Source organism: Falco peregrinus, chromosome 2 (genome assembly GCF_023634155.1).
Source record: "Falco peregrinus isolate bFalPer1 chromosome 2, bFalPer1.pri, whole genome shotgun sequence".
NCBI lineage: Eukaryota > Metazoa > Chordata > Aves > Falconiformes > Falconidae > Falco > Falco peregrinus.
This window is the reverse complement of record NC_073722.1, coordinates 84,748,376-84,774,477: the sequence shown is the minus strand read 5'-3', so window position 1 is coordinate 84,774,477 and position 26,102 is coordinate 84,748,376. Positions and strand designations below refer to the sequence as shown.

The window sequence follows — 26,102 nt, the reverse complement described above, 5'->3', positions numbered from 1 at the left end:
ATGTCAGTTGAGGTAGGACTTTCCTCTGAACAAACCTGTTGTCAAAGACAGCTTCTCATTATGTTCATCTAAAACTCTCTGGTCCTTCGGCAGCTTCTTCCCCTCGCCCCCGCATGATAGCTTTGTTTTGCATGGGATTTAACTTTGCATGTGTGGTTTGGTGTGGGTTTTTTTAATATAACATCAAATCTCTTAATTCTCTGACCCAGAAATCAGAGACAATCCTCATAAAAATCTGGGACAAAGAAAATGCAGCTGCGTGCTTGCAGCAGCAAGAGCTCCCAAAACTCCCAAATCTACCCATTTAAAGTGGTTGTGATTAAAGAAAGCATTTTGAGAACTGTTGCTGTCAGATCTCGGGTTGTTCTGAAAGTAAATCCTTGGCTTTCAAGCACAGGTCTACTCTGAAAAAGACGCTTTAAAGAGTGACAACGCAGCGGCCCAGGCTTGCCACCAGCCGGCGATTCACACCTCCGATGGGAGGGCTCTGCTGCCCACCATGTCACCTCCATCACCATGCAGGGCACACCTGCCCCCACAGCATCCAGAGATGAAGGTTCTCCCAGCCGCAGCGCGACCTCTCCCAGCGCCGCACAGCCCACTCCTGCAGCACTTTTGCCAATGAGTAAATAATGAGAAATTAGCGCATGGCCCTGGCGATGAGTCAGAGAAACCGCCGCTGGCACTAACAAACCTGCAGGGACAAAGCAGGGTGCTGGAGGCATCCAAGCCCTGCGGTTTCCTGACGGCATCACCCATGTCATGCCCGTGCCACCCCCGTGTGTCTGGCTGTGCGGTCCCATCGGTGAGTCACCCCCAGACACCCACCGGGACAGCCCCGTCCAACGGGCCAGGGCCAGGACCGTGCTGCCCGCCATGGCCTCCCCACGGGTTAGTTTGGCCAGGGAGACCCACACATTGCCAGTTGGGGCAGGCTGGCACACCCAGCCGCCCCCCGTGCGAGAGCCCGGGGGGTTTTAGGGGCAAAAGGAGGGCACAGAGATACAGCTCCACCGCATGCTGCCACCAGGGCCAGCGGGGGGGCAGTTGGACAGATCTTCTTCTGCCCCCCCAGTGCTCTGCTGCAGCACCCAAGGGTGAGGCCAAGGTGGGAGCTCACCCACTCCATCCCCAGTGCCAACCCCAGGGAAGCCCCACATGACAGCAGGGTCACCCCCACCCGTTCCAAACCCTTCCCTAACGAGGCAGGGTCTCATTAAGGAGGGTGACGCAGCCCAGCTGCCCTGGGTACCGCAGCTGGGGCCCACGGTGGCCAAGCACAGGAGGAAATGGCATTGCTGTACCTGGAGCTCGGGGGTGCTCCCCCCAAAAGGGAAAGAGCAGTTCAAACCAGCCAGGGCTTTAATATCAGATTAAATGCTTTCACAGGAGCCTATTTGAAAGCTTCCAGACAGCCTTTTGTCAAGCCAATTTCATTTGCATTGTACTTTGGCTTCAAGAGATGCCTTAAAATGTAACCAGCAGCACTTTTTTTTTTTTTTTTTTTTTTTAACATGGTAGCCTAACTTTCTTGGATGGGGCTGGGATGGCCACTGCTCCATATGGGAAGGCAACAAAGTGTTTTAAAGGCAGAGGGTCCAAGCAAAGCTCTCCTCTCCAATGCTGATGGCCTGAATGCATTATTGTTTAGGGAATCTGTTGAGCATTTTGTCCTCAAAGACTTGCCGTTTTAGAAGGCTGAATGAAGCTCCAACTGGGATTATCAATTTTTAATTTCCCCATTAGCAGAAACAGAAGGTTATAAGTCTGGTAGTTTCTCCAGCTAGAGGGAACAGCCTATTTCCACACGAGGATTTTACTTTAAGAGGGCTAGTTATCCCAAGCCTCGGACCGGGAGGTAAGCCATGCCTCAGCACTGCAGCAGTTCAGGAGTTCCTGGCTGATCCCCGGCCAGGTGGGAGCAGGAGGGCGGCTGAACCAGGACGTGCAGCTGCACGTGGGCATCTGGCAGGGACAGCAGCAGGGTGCTCCTGCCCTCTGGCAGGCAGGAAAAGTGACCCAGAAACAGCAAGAGAGAGCCCCTTCCCCAGTCATGGGCTGGCTTCTACTTTGAAATTTGGCACCTGGTAGACACAGGGCACAGACTCGTAGGAAACTGCTGCTCCTCCTGCCCCTCCGCTCCCTGATGTGGGGACACAGAGGAACCTCTGTTTGTCCCCCAGCCCACCACCGCCAGCCGGGAGGGCCCAGCATCACAGGGCTCTGTGCCACCCCGGCTCTCCCCACAAGTGCATCCTTGTCATTCAAATGAGAAGCTGCCACAAAGACGAGGGCCCTGCCCTGAACAAAGAGTCGCTTGGGAGTACAGCAGAGGGGGATGCGGGTCCGTGGTCTCCACCGATGAATGCAAATGCCTCCATCCCCTGGGAGCAATTTCTGAGGGAACAACAGAGACTGGCTTTGTGAACCGGAGGCCGAGGGAGAGGCATCGTTCATACGCAAGCCCCCAGGAATGCCCAGCAAGCCCCAGCTGGAGAAACGCCTGGGGGGCATGCACAGATGTCCTCATCACCCCTAACCACGAAGTCAAGAAAAAGCAGCTCAGTCTTTTTTTTGCACCCGTGCTTTTGCAACCAAACTAAAGCTTTCCTAGCACTCCCGCATCCCTTGGCCACTGACGCCAGAGCCCACATCCACCAGGGCTGATCTCAGTGATGCCACCACCACCACCTCACCATCAGCTCCCATCCTGCAACCCCAGCGCCAGGGGAGAGCATCTCCCGAGGACAAAGCATCCCCCTCGGGGCCAAGCTTGCTCAGCACTGGGCATCAGTCCATCCCAAGCTGCAGCTTTCGCCTGGTGCCCAGTGTCCCAGCACATGGCTGCCGTACCCGCAGCGGGCAGTAACGCAGCCCAGCGGGCAGCAGCTGCCTGCTTAACAGCCAGCTCCTTTACAGACCAGCCGGGCTCCAGGTCAGTGCCTTCAGTGCAGACTCCACTGCGCCAGCTTTTCTGGAAAATAAAACTTGAAGGCAGACCTCCCTTCAGGCCTGGTTCAAAGCCCAGCAAAGTGAGAGCTCTTATTACTCAGTTACTACTAATGTATATAAAGTTTTGCTGCTTACACCTCTGAGACACTCAAGCCCAACAGCCATAAAAAGATGCAATTCGTGAATGCTGGGCACTGCAGTGAGGAGGGGTTGGGGGGGTTACTGTAAAGGCAGCAGTGCAAAATGCAAAGTAGTAAATCTCAAAAGCAATGTACTGAAATTCAAGGGAAACACTCAAGTCAAGCTCCGTTCCATCTGCTATTTTATGCTCTCTTTGTTAGAGTAGCTAATGGAGAACAATAAAAACATTAATAATCAAGCTAGATTTATAAACTGGGCAGGATATTCCACTAGTAATGAAATCTGGAGAATCATTCAATATTACATTGCTTTGGGCAGCACTCTAACAAGAACCGCCTTTGAATTATAGCCCTCTTTCGTTTTGCTGAACTTTAATGTGGCCCAGCATCACTGTTTCATTTAAAACAAACCCTATAGCAGGACCGGAGCTGAGGACACAGCTCAGAGGCACAGTCCTGCTCGGCACTGAAAGCCTCTCAGCTGCAAGAGGGGAGTATTTGGGATGTAAAGGCTCTGTTGACATTGTGCTCTATTTACAGCAGAGAATTGCTGGATCTAATTTTCAAAGGTTAGCGGAGCTTTCTATTGCCATGCTTTCATGCTTCCTGGTTTTCAAATATTTGGTTGAAATGCATCACAGATCTTTAATTTCTTAGTTGCTTCATAAAGTGGATGTCAAATAATACTTCTTACTCTCGCTTCCCACACAGTGGTATTTTCTAGACAAACACCTCTGAAAATACCTTGGCGTTTTCTGCTCCCTGCTGCTTATTAGAGGGCATAAGCACAAACCTGCTTCACAGCAACCTCTCCACAATCCCCTTCAGCGCTGTCTCGAGCCAGAGAGATGCATTTGCCCCAGCAAGCACACTCACCGAAGGGGGGGAATCACTCCGACACCTATCTGAGACCATCCACTCTGCACTTCCCAGCCTAGATAGGGCTTGGTCTTAACGTAGGACTCCCTGATCCCCTGCTCCTGCAGTTCACTTCTGCACTGCTGCCACCAACCCCGGCACCTTTTGCTTTGCGAGACTGCCACAGCTCTTCAGCATTTGAGCTACTGCTCAAATCCAGTCCAGGACAAAAAAAGGTACTTTAATGCCTGAAAGTTGTCAGTGATAACTAATGAGCCCTCTTGAGTATTAACATTTAGCCTGTAAAAGCTGAGTGCAACATGTACGGTAGCAAGGGTAAAAGCAGGTCAGAGACAAAGCTTGAGTCAAATTGATCGGGGCAGAATACACCAATTCATGCGCCGTTTGCATGAAATATTAATTCCAGCTTTAACATTTAGAGGAAAGCAAATACACCATAACGATGCAGACGTACCTTATTTCCCCCACATTTTCCCTTCTGCTAGGAGCCGATGGGGAACAGTGTGCTTTGTCCTTCACGGCAGGTGTTTGGGTAGGAGCCTGCGAGCCAGAGCACGCGCTCGGTGGCCAAGCCTCGGCGGCAGAGGCAGCGTCCTGGCGCACTGCTCCATGTGAGCCCTGCTCATTAGATAACCCTGCCATGCTGCAAATCCTCCCTCCCTCCTTCACAGCAGCACACAGGCAGCAATTTGAAATCCGCTGAATTTCAGGGAATTTCTCCAAACTGGCGGGACCAGCCCCAGGACTGCTGCCCACACCCAGCCTCCGCCAGCTTTCCCACACCCAGGTCTGACACAGTCCTGGGGCTTCTCTGAGCTACGGCTGGTATCAGCTACAAGAAACTTTTCCTCCTCCAGGAGGAAAGCCTCCATCTCTCCCCTCTCCGAGAGGACGGCGCGAAGCTCTGCTGACCTGCTGGCACCGTGACCTGGCAGGGACACGACCCAAGCCCTCGCTGCTTGCTAAAACCTGTCACCCTCCTGCAAACCGAGCAGGCACCTGTGAGCAGAGAAGCCGGACCACAAGGATGCCCACACAGACCACCGCAACGAAGTCAACCCTCCACCTGCCGCCGGCGCAGAGCAGCCCCCAGCGCATCCCCGAGCTCGCCCCGGCCCTCAGGGATCGCTCTTACTCCAAACGAGCCATTTTACCGGGCTTGCTGGCAGGGGTTTGTGTGGCTCTGCCGCAGGCAGGGAGCCCTTGAGGGAGGCCAGCCTCTCCCAGCGCCTCAGAAACCACCATCTCCGTGTGAGGGCTGCTGGGGCCATCACCCCGCGGATGCTGGGCTGGGGGAAAGTTGGGCATTTTCACACCTCGGTGCGTGGTGGGTGCAGGGGGGCACGGCGTGCGGGCAGCCACCGGGGGGGGGGGGGGGGGGGGCGGGGGACAGCGGTTGCAAGGGAACGCACCGCACACCGGCTGGAAGGGAGGGGGGTGCCAGGCTCCAAAAGGGTTCCGGGCAGTGGTGGGGGGCACTGGGTACTGAGGGGGTAAATAGTCCCTGCCCTGGGCGCGGCGGGGGTGGGGAGCGGCACTAGATGCAGCGAGAGGCACCACGCAGAGTGCTGGGGGGCGAACACCGGGTGTAAAGGGGCACCGAGCAGCGGGTGCAAGCTGAGGGCACTGGCTGCAAAGGGGGCCCGAGCGGCGGGGTGCTCCGGGGAGCGTTGCTGCCGGGGGGGCTCTCCCAGCGCCGCGGGCCGGCCATGCCCGGGGACGGGGGGAGGAGCGGGGGGGGCGAGCGGGGGGGGCAGCGAGGCGGGTGCCGGCTGGGGGGGGGGGGAGCGGAGGGTCGCGGGGGTCGCAGGTAACTCACAACTCCCCGGGTGATGTCGTCCGCCGCGGGGGTCGGCGCCGCGGGCGCTTCTTGCCACGCCAGCCACAGGGCGACCACGAGGAGCATCTCCCGGCGGCGGGCGCGGTGCCGGGCGGCGGGGCTCAGCATCCCCCCGCGCCCCGCGCCGCCCGCCGGCCCCCCCGGCAGGGCCCGGCCCCGGCCCCGCGCTGGGCTCCGCCGGGCCGCCGGGCTCCGCGCCGCATCCGCGCTCCCGCCCCGGGCTGCGGGCGCCGCCGGGGAGGGAGGTGGCAGGCGGGGGGTGGGCTCCGCTCCGCGCCGCTCCGCCGGGCCGGGAGGCGGGGGTGGGCTCTGCTCCGCGCCGCCGGGGGGGGGCGGGCTCCACTCCGCGCTGCGCTGCCGGGGAGGCTCCGCCGCCGGGGCGGCTGCGGGGTCACATCGCCCCGCTCCCGCACCCCGCGGAGCGAGAAAGTTGCTTCGGGCGCTGCCGCGGAGCGGAGCGCGTCTCGGCTGCTGCTGCCCGGGGCCGCCGCGGGGCCGTGGCTGCCATGCACCCCTCTGCCTCCGGCCGGCGGAGAGCCCCGACCAGCGGTGGCGGAGGAGGAGGAAGGATGGTAATGAGGGAGGCGGTGTCAGGGCTCCGGCGGGGAGGGGCGGCACAGCGCGGTCTGGCCGCGGCGCTGCGCTGCGCAGCACCGGCACCGGGCACCGGCACCGCTCCCGGCGCGGCTCGCAGGGAGGGCTCAGTCCCGGGGCCGGTTGCGGCCCCTCTCAGCGCTGTGTTCGCCTGCGGCTGGAGCGTCCCGCGCTGCCGACACGCTTCTCCCCCGGCACCACCATTTCTTTAGCGCCAGCCGAGCCCCCGAGCTCCCCGAGGCGCCGTGGGCGCAGACCGGGAGGCCGGTGCGTCCCCCAGCAGCACCCAGTCCCGGCGCTGGTCCCCAAGAGCTGCGTAACGGGCTCCGCTGGCCGCGGCAGCCTGCCTCCCGGAGCTGTGAATCTGCCACACTGTGACAGGCCAGATGGCAGGGGACACCCTGACACCTCCAGCTCCAGCCGGTTCAGCATGAAAATGTACTTCAGACTTTGCCTTTCCCACCTCCTATTAGCACGTTAATATACTCAACAGCTTTGGAAATGAGCTTCAAAGTTGTTTTAAAATGGAAATTTTAAATGTTCTCTTTTTTTTAAAAAAAAGGGTAAGAAATGGAAATAATGAAGAACAGCAGAGACAAAAAAAATGCTTCAAGGTGCTGCTGGGGCAAAATTGGAACGGACATTGATATGGCACCGTCTGCACAAATGGATTAATTCAGCAATCAACCGTAGCTGCTTCTGGAGATATTGAATATCAGACAGGACTTGAGCAAAGCAGTGGGGGAGGAAAGAAGAAATCTTTTTCTAGAAGAAACTGGTTAGAGATAATTGACAGGGAGACCTCACTTCCCACAGCTGAGCTCACACCACCCTGGGTCCCCCTGAGCTGGGCCAGAATTACTGCTCTGACACCAGAGAAATCGGAAGGAAAACCACTGGACAGCAGGGCTCAGAGCCTCACCAACTAGAGGTCTGTTGTAGCTCAAGAGCTTTGCTCCTTACTAAGGCCAAGTTCAGCTCCTTAAGATGACGAGCAAAGCCCACCCAGCCTCTGGGTCAGCACTTGCGGGAGGGGGGCGGTTGCAGAAGGCAGGAGCCCCCCGTGCCCGGCTGCAACGTGATGGGGCTGGCTGCTCCCACTCAATGTTTCATTTTGCTCTGAAAATCTGCCCATGGCCACCTTGCCACAAACCCCCATCTCCCGGGCGTGGGCTCCCTCCCCTTTACAGGACTCCTCCTTCACGCATCTTCTGCCTCATCCTGTCTGCCCTGCAGGTGCTGCTGCTGGCGGGGGAGATCTCTTTCTCACTTCTGATAACCACCACGCAGCGCCCCGATGAGATGAGGATTATTACTTGCTCTATTTCAGATCCCACTGCCCCAAGCAGAAAGCAGCAGTCACCCAGCACCCCTGGACCTCTCCTGGGTTTTCCAGCAGAGAAACATTACCCTGGGCAGTCAGGCCAGCCTGACATTGCTTAGCAACATCACATGTAGTAATTTCCTGCTAAGCAGCTCCAGAATCTCTTCTTATTAGGGATCATTTCTCTTGGCAGTTGACAGGACTGTGGGCAGCTAGGAGCCATCCTCAGGAGGAAGGCAGAGGCAGCACAGCCACGTCAGCTGGGAGCAGCGGGCAGCAGCAGCACAAAATCTCAGCCCTGAGGACAAGCCTGCAGCCTTGGGGTGCTCAGTCTCTGCCCTGACCACCCTGCCAGGGTGAAAACTGCCAGTGCAGGTGCCCTGACATGCAGTGGGTTTGGGGTTATCCCTGACAAACGTGTCAGCACCTGGAAACACTTCCTAGGGGTTTGGGGCTCTCTTATGACTGCTCAGCACAAAACCCCTCTGTCCCAACATGTGGCACATCTTGCATGCCAGCCCAGTCCCCGTGCTGGGCAGCCTGCAGCTCCGTACTCACAGTGCCACCTTCCCTGTGCTGGCCACACCACCCTGTAGCAGCAAGGTTACCTCAGCTGCCTTCCTGGTGTTTCTGGAAGATGTTGCATGCTCCACCCTGACCTTCAATTCCATTTTGCAAATGAGGGCAATGAAGGATAAAGGTTCATCATGGGCAGCCTGTGAGCTGTTGGACCAAAGATAAAGGCTGAGCCCACTCCAGCTGGAAGAGTTTTGCTCTTAATTTCAAGGGGTCAAGGTTTTAGGGCACATGCTACAACTTTTTCTTCACCTCCTAGTTCATCCTCTCACAACAGTACAACAGGGACAAAATCTTCACGGTTTCTATCAGACTGGGTGTTTTAAGTGGATTGACAGCACGGCAAATGGAAGATGCTGCTCCACATCAAATGTACTTCAGTCCCTTTAGATTCTTTCCTATAGCATTACATGTAAGAGTATACCCATTTTTACCAAATGTAGAATATACTAAAACTCGCCTATCGCAGGAGAATATTTTCCCCACAGCTGTTTCTCACATACATGTATTACATACAGGCATGGGCTGTGATCACAGTTTTGGGTGTTTGTAGAACATTTTGCTGCAGCAAACTCGGCCCAACCTGCCAGCTCCAGCCTCCCACTGAAGAGCACTGTGCAGAAGCCCAGCTTCCCACCAGCAAGCCTTTGCACAGCCTCCTGCCTCCAGCATACCAGGAATGAGTTTTATCCTGGCTGGGGTAGATCAGCTTTTATTAGAGCAGATGGTCAGATGGCCCCAAGCAATGTCAAAAAAGGAAAAAAAAATAATTAAAATTAGTGTCTTGTATCATCTATTCCTGGCAACAGCCCCTGCTGGGAAGGACTGTAACGTTAAGCTAGCTGCAGATATTATGAGAGGGAGCAGCACTGCCCAAACTGAGATTTTGAATCCTTTAGCATCAGTTGCTCCATGGCAGATGGAAATGTGTCCCCTGGAGATGGGCTTTTAACACTGAGCTCAGTTAGTGAGGGCTGGGTGGGCTCCCCACTTTCTTGGATGCAGAGCTGCTTGCCTGCGTGGAGGAATTTTGAACTCCTGGGTGGTCAGGACAGTTTTGTCTGCAACTTTAGGTGCTCAAGCTCTGCCTTGGCTCCCCCTGTGTGCAGCAGAAGGAGAGGTGTGCATGGGGACAGGAGAGTACCCATTGCTCTCCCCTGCTGACAGAGAACCCTGAGCAACCAGCTTCAGGGGGCAACATTTCAGCCAGTGGAAGTTAGGTGAGGTTGGCGGCATCCTTGGCCCTGCTCAGTGAAGCCCCTCAGCTCATGGCTCAGGATTCCCACTTGCATCTCAGCTGCTTTGGTATGGGCTCAGGTCCAGGGCTGTGATCCGTGCACCTTCCTCCAACTGGGACTGGAGCAGAGCCACATGCAAGGTAGGAGCTGAAGAGTTCTGCAGATCTGGCTGAGGCTTTTTTCAAAGAAAACGAACAGCCCCACAAAACTCTCAGACTTTTTAGGTGGCCAAATCCCACTGAATTTTCCATCCTCTGCCTTCTGCAGCTGTCAATACCTGCTCTGTTTCACCATCTGCCCAGGTATTAGTTATTAGCATCTGTGTTGTGACAGCACCTCAGAGCCAGTCTTGCACCACAAGAGCCTGCAATGTGAATAATTATATACGCTCGATGGGTAGGTGCTCTGTCCATACCCTAAAGCTATTCAATGTAATTCCCAACATATTTATAAACATTTTTAGCAAGCACTTGTAAAAGACAAGACAGCAGATTTCTATGCATTAATCAAAAGCTGTCACAAATTACAATACCAAAAAATGCTACAACCATGCTATGTATGAACAGCAAAGAGAGATCCCTTAGTAGTTTAATTTTATTGCATGAGACCTCCTCTAACAAAACACTGCGGGGTCATCAAGGTCCAAAGAAATGTCAGAGAAGATCTAAACTTTCAGACTGTTGTAGGGCATATATTCAACTTTAAGCATATGACTAGTTATGCTGACATTACTCTAACCAAATGAATGTAATGAAAGTGCATCTTTCCTTGGAAAGGTGGAAGCTGTGCACAATATAGTGAGGCAGATCATATGGATGCCATCAGCTCCTTACAGCTACAGAGAGCAGAGTTAGGCAATATGAAGAACCCAGTTACAACAGACTGAACTGTGAATATTTTTTCTCTCTTTCCTCTTTAGTCAATAAAAAACACCACCTCAATGGCACAGGTTTAACTCCACGCTCATGCCATAAGAACAATACGGGGGTAGATAGAGTTTTCATGCCATTCATTACCCAGGCAGGCTGCTGAATAGAATTTATTTAAGGAGGGAGCAGCATGATGATTTTAATTCTGTTAAGTGTAGCTTCCAAAATGCATTCTTTATGCTTTATTTGTTGCAAATGAATGACTCAGTTAAAACAGCATTTCAACACATTTTAGCCAAAATATTTGCTTTGCACAACAACAAAATACAGATAACTGCAATCATCTGTAAGTAAGAACAAGCAAATTGACAGACACAGCAGACAGCCGTTTACCGCCATACCTATAGTCTTTTTTAGCACAAAACTTTTATGCAAAACAAGAAGTGCTAGTAAAGCTGATTTGCAAGTTCACATTTCCCTGATCTGCCTGCCTGTCCCCCAGTGTTTGGGGAAAAGCGGTAAACAAGTGCACTGTATTTGTTTTCTTTCCACATGCATTCCAACCAAAATGCACATACTTCAAATATTTTCACCCTTGTGCATCAAGATGGTGAGCAGGAATTTAAAATGTCATTATCTTCTGCCTGTATGTGCTATGCGCAAGCTGGAGGTTTTTCCTCTTGGTGTCTTTAGTATAATTAGCATGTATGACAACATTCAGACAATTTAATTTCCCAATTACACAGCTATACTGAAAATAACCTTTGCATTAACTATGCAGCAATTCTTATCAGTAGATACTCTACAGCTTCTTCTGCCCTGTTCTATCGCTACAGATGCTCATGTTTTGGCAAGCTGAGAAATGATAATTTTCTGCCCTATCAACCAGGGAGACAAAAGGCAGTGCCGCAGTGGAGTGGGGGCCTGGGCTGACACGGTGCCCCCTCTCTGGGAGCAGCCAGCACACTCGGTGCTCCCGAGGCGCAGCCACATAGCAGGGGCTTCTTGCTGAGCCCGAGCGGTGCATCGGTTTATGCTGCGAAGTGTGAGAATGAGGACACTTATGATCCTACCCTGCTGTTCTCCTAGAAGCTTTGGTAGCCATGGGAAAATCAGTTACCAGAATCTAATTTGCTTGCTTGTAAGTAATATTGCTCAGACACTACTTATTTGCTTGCCTACTTTTAGGACTGATGGGTGACCAATGATAATGAAAAAAAAAAAATAATCAATCACTTTTCTGAGACCAGTAGTAAACACCTAGTCACATATATGTTAATTATTACTCATGGGAAGTTTAGAATTATTTTTTTTTCCATGGGCAAAAATGAAACCAAACAGGGCATTTTACAGAAGGCTTGGGAGCATGCAGCTTTTTTTTGCTTCCTTGTTCTCTTACTGTAAAACCAACCCACTGACATTTCTTCAATACCTTGTACAAAAGGAGGGAAGCCAAAATTAGAAGGGGTGGGGAAATCAGTGTTCCTGCAGGCCAGGGCTCCGGAGTGGAGGGATGCTGCAGAGGTGCTTGCGGTGCTCATGGCCATGGGGTTTTGTTCTCTGCATAATCACGCGCCGGCACAGAGGATCTCCAGCATCTCGGGGCCATCTGCCTGCCAGCTCCGCCAGCCAAGGCTGCACTAACCACCTCCCCAAAGAGCTCATCCCACTTGAGTCCTCTAACAACATGGCTTAGACCTCTCTAACTCACTTTAAGGTCTAAATTTTGCAGATTTCTCCAACATAACACCTGAAAAATGCAGCCTTCCCTGGCTCCCCAAGCAGCCGCAGCTCCCCCCACTCGCCTCTCCCTGCGGCTGGGCCCCTGCATCTCCCCAACCACCCTGCCCCACGGGTCCCTGCGTCAGGTGCAGTTGCAGGGGGCTTGGTCCAAGCCCGTCGCTTTGGCCATCGCTCTGCAGCCCTGCCCCAGCAGTGCTCTGCTGAACTCCATCTATTGGATCAGACACGAGCTACTTGTCTTTATTTCCAAGGCCTTCACAGATGACCCGGCCTTGTCTTTTATTATTCATTTAGCATCAAGAAATCGGCTCCATCCTCCAGCTGGCCCTAAAACCAGCCTCTCTCTTCCTTCGCTAGGCTCGCAAACCACCACACTCACACTTGCTTCCACACTGTCTCTTCTGCCTGGGATTTTTTCCTTCTAAGCAAACCCAAGTCAGCCATGGTATCCTCCCTCTGCCTATAAATACACCCTATAAGGTCAGGACCACCCCTGGGAGTAATTTTTTCTAACACAATGATGCTCCAAGAAGCTAAGCGGTACTATTTTGCAGTTTCCTTCATCTCAGTTGCTAGCAGTTGTGCCTTGTTTTGCATTTTCTCCTGGATACAAGAGCTCTTTTTCCCAAGTCTGTGAGGCACCTAACACAAGGTCATCTTCATCTACTGCTGGAGTCCCTTGACGCTACAGTAACGTCAGTGATGGCCACAACATCTAAGTACTCAGCTCACAGCCACATTGCCACCAAGCAGATGCAGGCACACGCTGCACTGCGCAACACTGGCCACTTCTGCCTCCCCACTGCATCATATACTTCTCACAGAACAGTGTTTAAAGCATTAACACCCATGAAAGAGGCACGTGTTCTCCAGGCTTAGCTTTGCTGCAAGTTTCACCGATACAGCAAAACCTCAATCAAGATCCTGTAATGGCGAGCCAGGCACAGGGACGGGCCAGACTGCCATGGTAAAGCACGCTAAAGTGTAATTCTCTCTTCACTAGCAGCATTCCCATCTTTATTCCCATTGCTTTTTAATAACATTAACATCGTTTCAAGCACTGTCTTTTTTAAACGGTGAAGCGAAGTTCAGAGGTTAATTAGCAAGAAGCAGAACATAGTCACTTTACTAAAAAAAAAAGCCCAACAACAACAAAAATATTAAAAGGTATAAACTAGAATTTGATGGAGTTTTACAGGGAAAAAAATACTGATTTTAACATTATTTAAATGCAACAGACTGTCCTTTGGCTTAGGAAAACCATGAAACCTTTGACAAGCTTTTATAATGCTTTAATAAGTGTTTGTGCTTTCTGTCAGTCAGAAGACAGCAAATTATGTGACATCCATCAAAAGTCAGCAATCAGTTATATGCACACATACACTGTATCCTACAGAGGCAGATAGGCTCTTCAGTAATGGCACAACATCTCATCAATTCAACCTAGCCATATATCTTCTTCCAACGTATGACATGTTGATTGGCAACCTTTCTAGAGAGCTGGTTCAGACATCCGGGGGATTTTGCTGGCAAGGTCAGCAAAGCTTGTAATGCAGCAGTTTCTGTCACAGGGTCATGGGTGACAAGCCAACAGACCTCAGCTGCACGCGGGGCTGCAGCAACCCCCACCTGCCAATGGCACATGCTGCACCAGCGGTGCTTGCCCCAATCTCTGGTCCTTGCTCTGCTCTCTGTGCCATGCCTCTTCCCGGTTTGCCCCAAAATCCTTCCTCTGCCCAACCCTTCCTATATCACCCTGCCAGTTCCTTGAAGTCCCTAATCAAGGAGGTTTGACTGCAGTGCTATGCCACGCTCCCCACCGAGATCAGTGTTCTCTTCTCAGCCCTGGCTGCTCCTCTTGGAGGCCAACAGCTTCTTCAGGTGCCAAGAGTCCTGGGTTTAACTCTGGAGAAATCCTGGTGTCCTTCACCTTTTAGTTCTGGGAACCTCACTTCTAGAGGGATGGGGGTTCAACAGAGAGCAACAAAAAGCATTCAGGTGTTCTGTGGGAAGGGACTTAAGACTGACCATACCCATCTTTTCAAGGGAAAGTGTTACCAGAAAAGAAGAGGCAGGAAGGAAACTGTCTGTGACGACAGGGCAATTGGAAAGGAGAATAAACCAGAAGATACAATTATGGGAAGCGGTAAGAACAGTGAAATATTGAGCCCCATTGCCTGGGAAGGCTGTGGGATCCCCACTACTAGACCAAGAGGCTCTCAGAACCAGCTCAGGCACGGCGGGCCACCTTCTTGCAGAAAGATCAAGAACAGTCTCCCGATGGCCTTCCTAGTCTTGTTTCATATTTTATTTCCTCTGCTTTTCATCTGACCTGGATCTTCTTGCCTTTAAGATCTTCGTGAGGTTCAAGAGCTGAAGAAAATTAGCCGTTAGTCTAAGGCCGTTGTTGCATTCATAGAGATGCAGTCCCAGCTGCTTACCCTATATAACAGGATTTAGGAGACTGAATCTTCAAATTCAACTTTTTCTCCGGTAAGCAAAGAACTGTGTGGTGGGTTGACCTTGGCTGAAGGCCAGGTGCCCGCCAAGATGCTCTATCACTCTCCTCCCCTCCCCAGCAGAACAGGGGGGAGAAAATAAGATGAAAAAATATTGTGGGTTAAAATAAAGGCAGTTTAATGAAACAATAGCAAAAGTTGCACGTGTGGAAGTGAAGGAAAATGAAAGGTATTATTCTCTACTTCCCACCAGCGGGAAACGTCTGGTCACTTCCTGGGAAGCAGGGCTTCAGTTTGTGTAACACTTGCTTCAGAAGGCAAATATCATAAATAACGAATGCCCCCTCCTCCTCCTCCTTTCTCTTAGCTTTTACATCCAAGCAGACATAACACTGTACGCGATATCCCTTTGGTCACTTTGAGTCAGTTGTCCTGGCTATGTCCCCCCCACCCCAGGATCTTGCCCACCCCCATCCCACTGGTGGGGGGGCGGGGGGGGGGGGGGGAAGGCTGGGGAGACAGCCCTGATACTGTGCCAGCCCTGCTCAGCCGCAGCCAAAGCACTGGTGCATCACCACCACCGTTCTAGCTACCAACACAAGCACAGCTCCGTAAGGGCTGCTACGGGGCTCCACCAGAGCCAGTACAAACCATTAAGATGTGTTTAAGTCTCTTGTTCGGATTCAGAGCTGAACACTTACCAAATTGCACATCCAGGAGTTTTCCCTGGCCCGGCCCGTTGCAAAGCCCAGCTGGCAACCACGGAACCTGTTCTGAAACGTCAGCAAAACCCAAGGATATTCTGGAGCCAGTGTTGCAAATTCAGGGCTTTTTCTTGCTATAAACAATTCATCTATAGGAAATACATTGCCCACAAACCTAACATGGCCCTTAGCAGAGCTAAGCACAAGCTAAGGGCAGCTGCCAGTGCTGCTGCTTCCTTGCTAATGCCTTAACAGAACGACCCTGCTTCTCTCAAGCAAAGCTATTCCAGTGCATCAAATGCAAACAAATCAATACTTGCAAGGCTTCTCTCTCCATAGCCTCCTCTAGACCTTCTCAGCAAAACTACAACCAATGGTGAGTTTAACCTGCTCGATCAGTCCTCCCTGCTTGAGCCTGCAGGGAGAGCATCAGTTAAATAAGGCAAATGCTTAATATGAAACCTGTTCTTGGTGGCAAAACCTGCATTTTGCCTTTGTGGCTATCCTCACCCCTGGTGGTTTCCATCACGGTCAGAAGTAAGTGGCTGCAGTTGGCAGAGGAAGGCTTCATTACCAGAAACACAAGGCAAAGACCCAGGAGGAACATTCTTCTCTTACTCTGCTCTCCCCTGGGTTGATGAAGCATGAAAATGAAAGCCCCATTCAGACTGGAAGGATTATGCCTCTGTATGTCAGAGCCATGTGAAATAAACAGTAGTGAAATAAACAGTAGTGTAATTTATGGAGCAACTTTGGGAACTTAATTATTTCTCAGAATTCAACTTTGATGACTCCTTTCTACTCCCTGGGTCCTAAGCAGCTAGTGACGTTATGTTGCATTAGAAGCTGAAGCTGCAGCAGACAGAACAGCATCAAACCTGGGGCCAGGGGGGGACACAGGGCCCAGGGACACATCCCAGAAAAAAACCCCTGAATGGTTTTTCTTTACCAAGAACAAACATAGGCAGTAGCACAGTGCTTTGGAAATAAATTGTTCATGAACCTTCTGGCTCGAAGCTACCAGTAAATCTTCCTGTTTGCAATGACGCCCAGGTATATATGGCAAAAAATCTCACTGCTCTATTAAAGGTCTTACTGAAAAGTCTCCCTGCTTTACAGAAAAGCTCTTATTTACCCCTTGTGTCCTCAGAATAACAGATTACCACAGCTCCTGGCAATCACAGCACAGCTCAGCTCTGTGTCCACACAGCAGACTAAAGTGCATTACATAGATTGCAAGCTGTTACATAAACCAAACTTTTATTATGGTGGTTATAGCAGCAAGATGTCCAAAGGGATGCTTTATATACAGCCTCTCTCTCTGCTTAATCAAAGTACAATCAAATGCCTTCTTTTTTTTAAGCTTCACTAGAGAAATGTTTTATTATTTTTAAATTGTCCAATACTTAACCACTAATTCCCTATGTTATTAAAGCTTGAACGAGGGGACTAGGGTCTAGCTCTTGCAAATCCTCAGTCAATTGAGTTTGGGGTTTCTAAAGCCTCAGTGCCAAGTGATACAGACCTGAACTCATGGCAGCTGAACTGTCAGAAGACAGCTGTCGGTGGACAGGAGGCTCAGAACGGTCTGCCTCTGTTCATTATTGTCCCTGTTTTGTCCCAAGAACGGGCAGCTACATTGCTTGGGAGCAGGGCGGAGAAGGCGGACAAGCAGGGGATGCTTTAGCCTGGAGATGCCACGTGAGATTGGGCACAACCAGCAGCCCCCAGTCACCCAGACTTAGCAGCACCATTTGTCAGAGGCTTCCTGAGGAAGGTACAGGACAGAGCAGGAGATGTTCAGTTAATATGGTAACATGCCTGTGGAAAGAAATCAGGCTGCTACACCCAAGGTCTGGGGTCTCACATCCACTGGCTTCCAAGAAATACCCTGGTCCTGATCCACACCAGTGGCCGATGGTGCTCGGCTCAGCCGTGCCCTGCAAGTGGGAGCTGGCAGGGGAGACAGGTGGGAGCTTTGTGAGGGGTGTGATGCAATGGAGCACCTCAGACACCCCCTCCTGCCCACAGCGATGCACATTGTCCCAGGCGCCACCCCCCAGGAGCTCTCCGAGCACACAAATCCCCTCCCAGGGGACAGAAGCAACTTTCCCCTGCTCAGGGCCAGCCGGCTGTCTCCCGACAGTAAAGCTGTACTAATTGCTGTCTGATACAATTAGGTTTATTCCTACTTGTAATTTAATTTGTGCAGGAGTGCTAGTTCAGCACAGGAGTTTGCATGCATTTGTGGCTCCTTCAATTAGTGGCACTTTGTAGTCCCTCCGAGAGTGGCTGCAATAGAGCTTGCTCTCGTCCCTCCTGGAGCAGCACTCGGGGGGCAGCAGGTGCAGGGCTGGTGGGACAGGGACCTACTGGGGCTAACAGGGCAGGGGGACCATCTGGGACCAGCCAACCCTGCCATGGCCCTGCATGGCAGCACAGGTCACCAGCCAGGAGCCTGCTTGTCTCTCTTGACCCAAGGGCAGCTGGATTCAAGGGACAGGTAGAGATGGGTGGCAATGCAAAAAGGGCAAAAGTAGGAGAAAGGAAAAAGAAAGGAGCTGCTGAAAGAAGCCCGACATATACAGCACCCAAGGCAACCAGCCAAGGGCCCCTTCCCACGAGGTGTGCTGGCCCATGGGACTCTGGTGGCTCCCAAAGGGCACATGCTTCACTGAGACCACCAGCCAAGCCTAGATGGTGCTGTGCTTAGCGTAGGGAAAGGAGGAGGGAAAATACCCAAGAAGTAGAAATCAGAATATGATTAATGCAAAGCAGTATTTGCTGGTGCCCGTGATGTTTCACTGATCTTTATGTATTTCCTGTGGGATCAGGAACATCTTAGGTACCGTGGGAAGATAAGAGTCCTTGACTAAATAAGCAGCTCTCCTGACATCTATCTTTCACATACTTTGCTCTGCACACAGATAGTAAGCGTGGGAAAGCTACTGTATCCCTCTGACAAGCTTACCCTATAGTGGAAAAAAAAAAAAAGAAAAGAATATATAGTATTTCCTTAGCCTTAAAAAAAACAAACAAACAAACAACAACCAACCCTATTTGGAAAATAGGAGGCCTGTGGAGGTCCGATTTCAAATTCATCACACCTCCTGCCCCAGAGACATGCCTAAGGATGGCTGCTTCAGAACACATAAAACTGTTTTCAAACTTAGCCATGTCCTGCCTGTCTGCTTCGCCTGATATTTGCTTGAAGAGCAGAGCATCACAGGGGTTGCTGCAATGACTTTAAAGGCAGAAAAGACCCCTTTGTGCCAAGGGAGGCAAGCAGTTGCTTAGAATGAGAAAGGCACCGCATTGTATCCACAGGGTATTTGACAGATAAAAGTGTTTTATTTGTAGAAACTAGCAAAAAAAAAAAAAAATCCCAAAACCCCACTGTCCTTGATAACTAGAGAAATTAAGATAATTTCTTGTGTTCCCCCTCCCCCCCTTAACTAATCTTGCCAAAATAAAACACTTTTCCTTCATTCTAATGCTTAAAAGACAGCCACAGAGATTTAACAGTTAAAATAGAACCATTTATTTCAAAAGGTTGTAGTAGAAGATGTATCATTTTAGTAGCTATTGCCTGTGGGCAGTGGGAAGAGAGCTGCTGAATGCACCATCAGCAAAGAGATTGAAGAGAGGCTGAAAAGGGGAGCCAGGAGAAGGCATTCACCTTCCCAAATGGGCCATAAACTCAAGTGACTGACTACAGCTAACTAAAAAGCAGGAATATTTCCATTGTGTATCAGAATCACAAGCAGGAGGCTTGCTGGAGCCCTGATGATGCTTTAGAGGACCATCTAACCGAAGAGCTGCTGGGCAGGGAGCAATGCAGTTCCACACACCACAGTCAGCGACTAGCCCCGTGCTGGGAGCTGAAGTGTGGGTAAACAGACATCTGTAACACCAAAGACCCCACATGTGTCTGGATCCAGCAGACCAGCTGATTTGCAGGTTTCCTGGTGCCCGCCTGAGCCCAGGAGCTCCCAGGGACCTGCCTCAGCCACCTTGTTCCCAGCTGGGCAGCAATTGCAACGCTTGAAAAGAGCTTACACTGAGTACTCACAGCAGAGGCATCATCACACCCACACATTAGTGTTTTGCCATTAGCCAGCACATACCAAAGGGACGGCCAGCCTGTCCCAGCAATGGAGTTGGACCAGGCTATAGCCAGGCACTCACAGGTGCTTTGGGTGGAGGTTTTGTACCTCCCCAAGTGCCGCCGGGCTGACATTCACCAGGCGATGCCCCCGAGACCACCCCGTGGCTCCTGTGCCTTGGGAGCCGGGAACGATGTGACTCCCCGCACACCCCCGACCTGCTCAGAGGCAGCCTGGTTATTTGGCATGAGTCCAGACACAAAATCCCTATCAAGCGCAATAAATTCTCTCTTCACAAACCCTCATGGCAGGGAAGGGAGGCGCATGTAACTGCCCCAGCCAGGTGGGCTCCTTCAGCAGCCCAAGGCAGGCGGTGTGACCCCACAGGTGCCCACCACCCTCCTGGAGAGGGGCTGCTGCTCTTCCCAGCCACTGCCAGGTGGGACAGCACGTTGTGTCAACCCAGCACAAGGTGATGAGCACAGCCCTGGGGCTTCAGATAACAGATTTATGCCACAAAAAAAGAAATTCAAACAAAAAGACCAGCTGAGCATATTTTCAGCATTAATAAATCATTTAGGAGTCAGGCAGATGCCCTGACACGGCTCACATGCCAGTTGACCCCAAGCTTAGCCACAGGAAAAAGTACATTTCAGTTGTGCCAGGCTTTGCTGGATGCTTAGCAGTTTCTGGAACCTGGGTCTACTCCCTGGAACTCTCTCAAATCCAGGTGATTCCCATCACTGGATGCTTGGGCTCCAAGAAACCTGTGTGGGTGGGAAGGAAGGATGGAGGCAGGATTTGGAGGTGGCAGTGTCCCAGAGAAACAAGTGACAGCACGGGCAGATGCTGCTGGAGAAGCAGGGGAGGCTGAGCACAAAGGCTTTTGCTCCGGCTGCAGGCACATTCATGTGGGCAAGACTGAGCCAAGGGAAACTGGAACCTCTTCCCAGGCAGCAACCAGGAGGAGAGGGAGCTGCACCTCCAACGCTTGTGCAAGCCATAAAAAGGAGGGAGTCCCTGCAGCAGCCCGCCGCAGTGCCTGTTGCATGCCTGGAGGTGTTTGAACTCAGTGACGCTCCACGCCAGCTGCATGCACTTTGTAGAATCAGGAGCCAAGCAGCAGCTCCTTGCTCGCAGATTTACGTCACAGACTCATGGCACCTTCCGTCGTCTCACCCAGAAAGCCAGTTTGGGACGTGTCAGGGCACCATTCCCCACCAGGCTCCTCATCTCCACCACGGCCAGAGCCACCCAGCCAGGGGGACAGGAGCACCGCCAGCCCCGCCAGGGCCCTGCTTTGCACCCACAGCTGAGGTGCTGCTTTGTTGCTGCTGTTGGGTTTTTTCCTGTTTCCACTACACACACACACACCCCGCAAGGCTTTTCCTTTCCCCTCACAGCCCCCATCAACTACATGACCACAATCAAGGGGACTGAAAATTTGCCATCATGTAAGAGCTGGAAATTCTTTCAAAAACTGCAGGGAGAAACCTGTTACTGACAGCGGTGACCGAGAGGGGGGAAAACAGACGCATAGTTTTACAGATTATGTACACAAATCGCACAGAAACACAGCACCAGCCCCCGGTTAGCCCCGCGCAGGAACGGCCCCAGAGCCTTCCTGCCCCGCAGCCCCCAGCCCCCGCACAGCGCTGCCCACCGCCACCGCAACTCCTGCCACCGGGACACGGCACCCGCTGCTCCAGAGCAGCCGAAGGGGGGAAATGTGTCACACAGCCCGGGGCGACCCCCGGCAGCAGTGCCCTGAGCACCACAAGAAAAACTGCCCTGGTAGGAATTTTCTAGTTCACCAGAACTGCACAAGGAGGAGGGGGTGAAAGGTGGGGGTTTCTGCGACTTCCCAGCACCCAGGCACTCCTTCGCTCGGGCAGAGCTGTGGCCCTGTCACCCCGTCCCAGGGTGGGTGTCTGACCCATTCCCGGTCGGGGTAGGTCTCGTTTCAGACACTGGGAGCCCCCAGGAGGGGTAGAGGCTCCACTACTCCGGAGCGCCCAAGGGAAGGAGCAGCAGTCCAGCCTGCCACCGCCACAGCAGCCACCAAACCCAGAAAGAACCGAGCAACCACAAATGCAACAAGAAACACGTCACTGAAACCCAGCATGGAGCTCACAGAGAAAAAGCTCCTGAAGTGCTGAGAAACCAGTTATTAAAGATTTCTCTTACCTGAGAGAGCTTGATGCTTAAGGAACTTCCTTTGCAGTAAAGATTTTTTTCTTTTTAATGTTGGTCATTTTCTTAGAGTTTTTCTTTACAGGAAGACCCCACCCCTCAAAAAAAAATTCCACCCTGAAAAAGCAGAGCCACTTCACTTTCTGCTCCCTTACTAACTGCACCCCCAGATCACCCCCTCCTATCTCACCCTCACACTGAGTACACCTATAGAAACTCTACAACACATGTTTAGTTTTACCTGTGCCATGTCCCTCAGCCGCGCTCACTCCGTGCCACCCCTCTTCTGTCAGACAGGGCCCAGCCAGCCAAGGCAGAGAGAGCACCCACCGCTCAGCCTGCCCTAAGCCATCTCCAGCCAACACCGGGGGCTCTGCCCCTGCCCGGAACAGCTGGACCCCATCAGACCCCATCACACCCCAGCCAACCCCAGCCCCTCCATATTAAGCATCAGCCCTGCCAGACCCCACCTGCAACCCCAGCCACACAGACCCACAGCTGTGGCTTAGGAAAAATCCTGCTGTGGGGCACAGACCCCCACCTGCACGGCGTTAGGAGGCTGATGAGGTACTCAAGCAAAATTGCTGCATCCTTTATATAGGTGTGAAAGCAAGCACACCAATTTCTTTTTTTTCTGTTTTTTAAAGTGCTTTGAGCTGATAATTTTTTAAAAAAGGCTTTAAATTAACTGGAGTTTTCTACAGCTTCATTGCTTGAAAACCTGAGCGAGGCTCCTGCCGGCCTCGTGTTTAGCAGCTCACCTTGCACATGTGGGGCTAAATCCTGGTCCTCGCCGGGCTCATTTCCCTGCATAGACCTCAGGACCCCGGTGCTGGATGGAACGGTCAGGGCGGTCGCTGTGTTTTATGGGAATTCAGGCACACTTCAGGCCGGGTGGCTGGGCTGGAGAACACGCTGGTGGCACCCAGGGCGGTAGGCTGGGGGGCTGCCGCTGGGGAAGGTCCCACTGGAGCTGGGACAAGGCTGGCTCCCGGCTCCTGGGGGAGCTGCCTGGGAGCTGCAGCGTGCTCCTGGTGGCAGCTGCCCCGCCAGCGAGCATACTCGGAGATGTTGGGTGCTTTTATATTTCAATATATTATTTTCTTTGAAGAAGTAAGAGGGTTGAGTCAAGCTTTATAGCTCTCCTTTAAAAGTTTGGCTTTCCGAATGGTTTCATTTGGGAGGGAAAAGAAACATCTGCCAAGCAGGGGAAGGCTGAGAGGTCAGCAGCCTTGGTGGGATCCCATCCATCAGGTGCAGAGCAGCCAGCAGCAGAGGCAGTTGTGAAAAGAAGTCAGATATCCCAAAGGCAAAGACCATTTCAACTGCTATGTGGTGCCCAGTGCTGCTGGAAGGTGGGAAATGCCTCCAGGGACAGCTCAGCCCTGGTTTTGCAGCCCATGCAGGGCTGAGGCCACCTTCTTCCTGGGGAAATGGCCCCCGGTGAGGGTCCCAGGCTGGGGGCAACCTGCTGGGTCGGAACCTGGCACTGACAGGTTTAGTTAAATCTTGTTTCGAACTGAAATGCATAAAACAAGCTGAAGAAAATGAACCATGGGAGTAAATGATGAAGTGAGAAATCTGCTCAGTAAAACCAACTGCCTTGGGGCCTCCTGCACATGAAAGGACTTGAAATGGTGCCATAGCAATGGAGAAGCTATGGAGTTCTAGGAGAAATCCCAGAGAAACTTTGTTTAAATTTGGAGTACTTGAAAAAGCAATAGGATACCTTCTACAGAAAGCTCCGTGCCCTGGGCCTGCTGGTGCCTACATGCGTCCCTGTTCCCTCCTAGGGGCCTGCTGCTCCCAGCGGGGGTTACACGTATGCCGATGTGTGCACAGCCTGTGCCTGGACTGGGCCACTGTGGTCAGCTCGAAGAATGCTCAGGTACTGCTCAAAGTCAGAGGAAAGCTCCTGCCTCCCGCCTGCACTGTGGTAGCGTGGTTGACGCCCATCGCTTGTGTGACATGAAGGTGAAACAATCCCATGGAAATTCGTCGATGGGTCTGTGACGGTTCCATGGCAGGTGGCGGGGCTGGGATCTGGCTGCCAGTGCTGGCAGGGCTGTGGGAACCCTGGCTGGGCTGGCCCAGCTCTTCTGCCTGCAGATCACGGGCTTTGTGCGTCTTTCCTACATGCACAGTCAGTGATGCTAATGCAAAGGTTGGGGTTTCCCACAGGATGCGCGCTGCAAGTGCTTGGCAAAGTGCTCACGGCCAGGGATAACACAGTAATTTGAGCAAGACCTGTCCAAGGCTCTTGGAAATGTCAGCCTTGTACAGCTCCAGCATGCTGGGGCTGCATTTCCCTGTCTGCAAAGCAGGAGGGGAGTTAAATGTCAATACTTGTGAGTCTTCTTTGGCAAGGATCCAGGGCTTGCACTGCATGGATACCCACCCTGCTTCCCTTTCCCCAGGATACCCACTTGCCCATCCAAAGAGCCAGACATGCTGAAGCCTCTCCATGCTAGGAGAGGAGGTGGCTGATTTCCAGGGTGCTGGAGGAGCCCAGACAGTCAATCTAGGCTTCTTGGCTCTGTAAGCAGCCCAAATCCAGCCGGAGCCTGCCTGAGCACCTAGCGAAGGTTTGTACTGCAAGGGCCGTGCCTTGGCCATCGCAGAGCGAACTCCTGCCAGGGGACAGCAGGACAGCATGGGCCCGGGGCTGTGAGGGGTGGCAGGCACATCCTGCTGGTACTCGGCTCTTCACTTCCCTCACAGCATCCCAGTGATGCCCCACTGAACACCCCCTGCAGCTGTGCCCTGCTTGACCATTGCTGGGGGTCTGGCCTCGCTGCCGGGGCCTCCCTGGGAGGGGAGCACCCTCCCGCCCCGGAGCGCCGGGTGCCAGAGCCCGGGGGGTCTCCCTGCAGAGGACACCAGCGACCGTCCCAGCCCCCGGCTGACCGCAGGCGGTGCAGCACTCTGCCTTCTCCAAGTCTGATGTGGGGGTCAAATGCTGGGCCAGGGGTCTGAAAATCACATCTTCTGACAGCTCATCCTCCTGCAGGCTGGAGAGTGGCGTCAACACAAGGAAAGGCACTTGATCCCCATTATAATGCTAATCTCCTCCGACTCACAGTAGGAGCTGTGCAGCATCCTGTTAATGAAATTATAACCACGGCTCGCACAGTGCATTTCTGCTGAACACATCTGAAATCTCTTTCCCTCAGAGGCTACATAACTGACGCCTGGGAGTTATCTTGCTGCTGTTATAAAAGCAACGCGATTAGAGTGCTGAAGCTAATTTAAATCCCGTTGAATGCTATTGTAAAGCAGCAAGAGACAAGCTGGTATGTAATGTGTTGTGGAGCCATCCTCAGAGTGGGCACATCAGCCTGATACCCAAAGGTCTAAGGGATAAATGCAGAGACTTCAACGTAAATTGCAAATCCCACATGAACAGGTTCTGTTTGATGAGACTTTCAGGTACTTAAGGTACAAGTCTTAATTCTGTGACCACTTGAGGACTCTTAGCCGGCCACAGACTGAAGTATCTTCTCAGATCCCCAGTTACCCTGAGCATCTTCTGGGTACCATCACATCTCTGCTCCCAGCGTAAGCAACAGGTCTGGAGGTGGGGGAAATGTCTGTGATAAATCCGAGCACTGGTAGTGAGGCTAAAGTGGAAGTTTAGTGGCACAGGTCAGTTGTGTTGGAGGTTCTTCTGATCCCTTGCTCAATGGGCTTTGTAGGGGTTTGGGGTGGGGGTGTGTGTTTTAAGAGTACAGGACAGCCCTGTCAGCCCAGGTCATGACAAGCAAACCAGATACTGAGCTAAGAGGTTTTGTCTTGACCTTTCCTAGCTGCCGCAACACCCCAGAGCTCCAGCAATCGCCACCTTGCAGAGCCTGAGCAAACAAGTTACTAATTCAGCGGGGAGAAGCGAGTCAGTCGGTACCGGAGCATGACAGCAGACTGCAGCATTCAACTGCTCTCCCGAGCCTGGTGTCACAGAGTCAGGCTCCTAACATTTGCATTTTATAATTGTTCCTGAAACACAAAGGAGGGTTGAATTGTGCCTTTTGCTCCCCTCTCTTTCCCAGCACACCTGAAGGCAGATCACAGAGGTGCAGCCAGGCTGGATGGCTGGTTTTCCCTGGTGCTGAGCAGAGGGCTCCTGGTTACCCCACAGACAGTCACAGAGCATCTTGTCCCATCTCAAGCCACCCCCACCACTGGCTCTTGGCTGTGCCCAGCACAGGTTTCCTGCCCTGCTCCATTTCCCCCCTCACCTGACGCTATTAGGATGTCTTCGTCAGGTCGGTGGGCAGCACTGCACGAGTTTCAGCCCTTCGTGGGAGCTCTGTCCTGGAATCGCTGCCCCTGGCCCAGCCAGCTCACAATTTCCTACTGCATAATTTAACATCCTATGGCACAAAAATATAGTGCAAGTGTGGGGAGGGGAAGAGGAAGGAGAAATGGCTACAGCGAGCAGCAAGGAAGGGATCCCAGAGCCTGGGAGGAGATCATTTGCCATCTGTC

At 52.4% G+C, this 26,102-nt stretch overlaps 1 protein-coding gene across 1 annotated transcript in view; it reads right to left on the bottom strand.

Annotated features, from left to right (window-relative positions):
• MMP17 (matrix metallopeptidase 17) overlaps positions 1 to 6,380 on the bottom strand; it is a 65,818-nt gene extending 59,438 nt beyond the window's left edge. Inside the window, exon 1 of the mRNA XM_055797520.1 lies at positions 5,791 to 6,380. Within this exon, the coding sequence (XP_055653495.1) occupies positions 5,791 to 5,919 (129 nt within the window). The 5' untranslated portion in view covers positions 5,920 to 6,380. The remainder of the gene's footprint in view (positions 1 to 5,790) is intronic.
• Between the last annotated feature and the right edge of the window lie 19,722 nt (positions 6,381 to 26,102).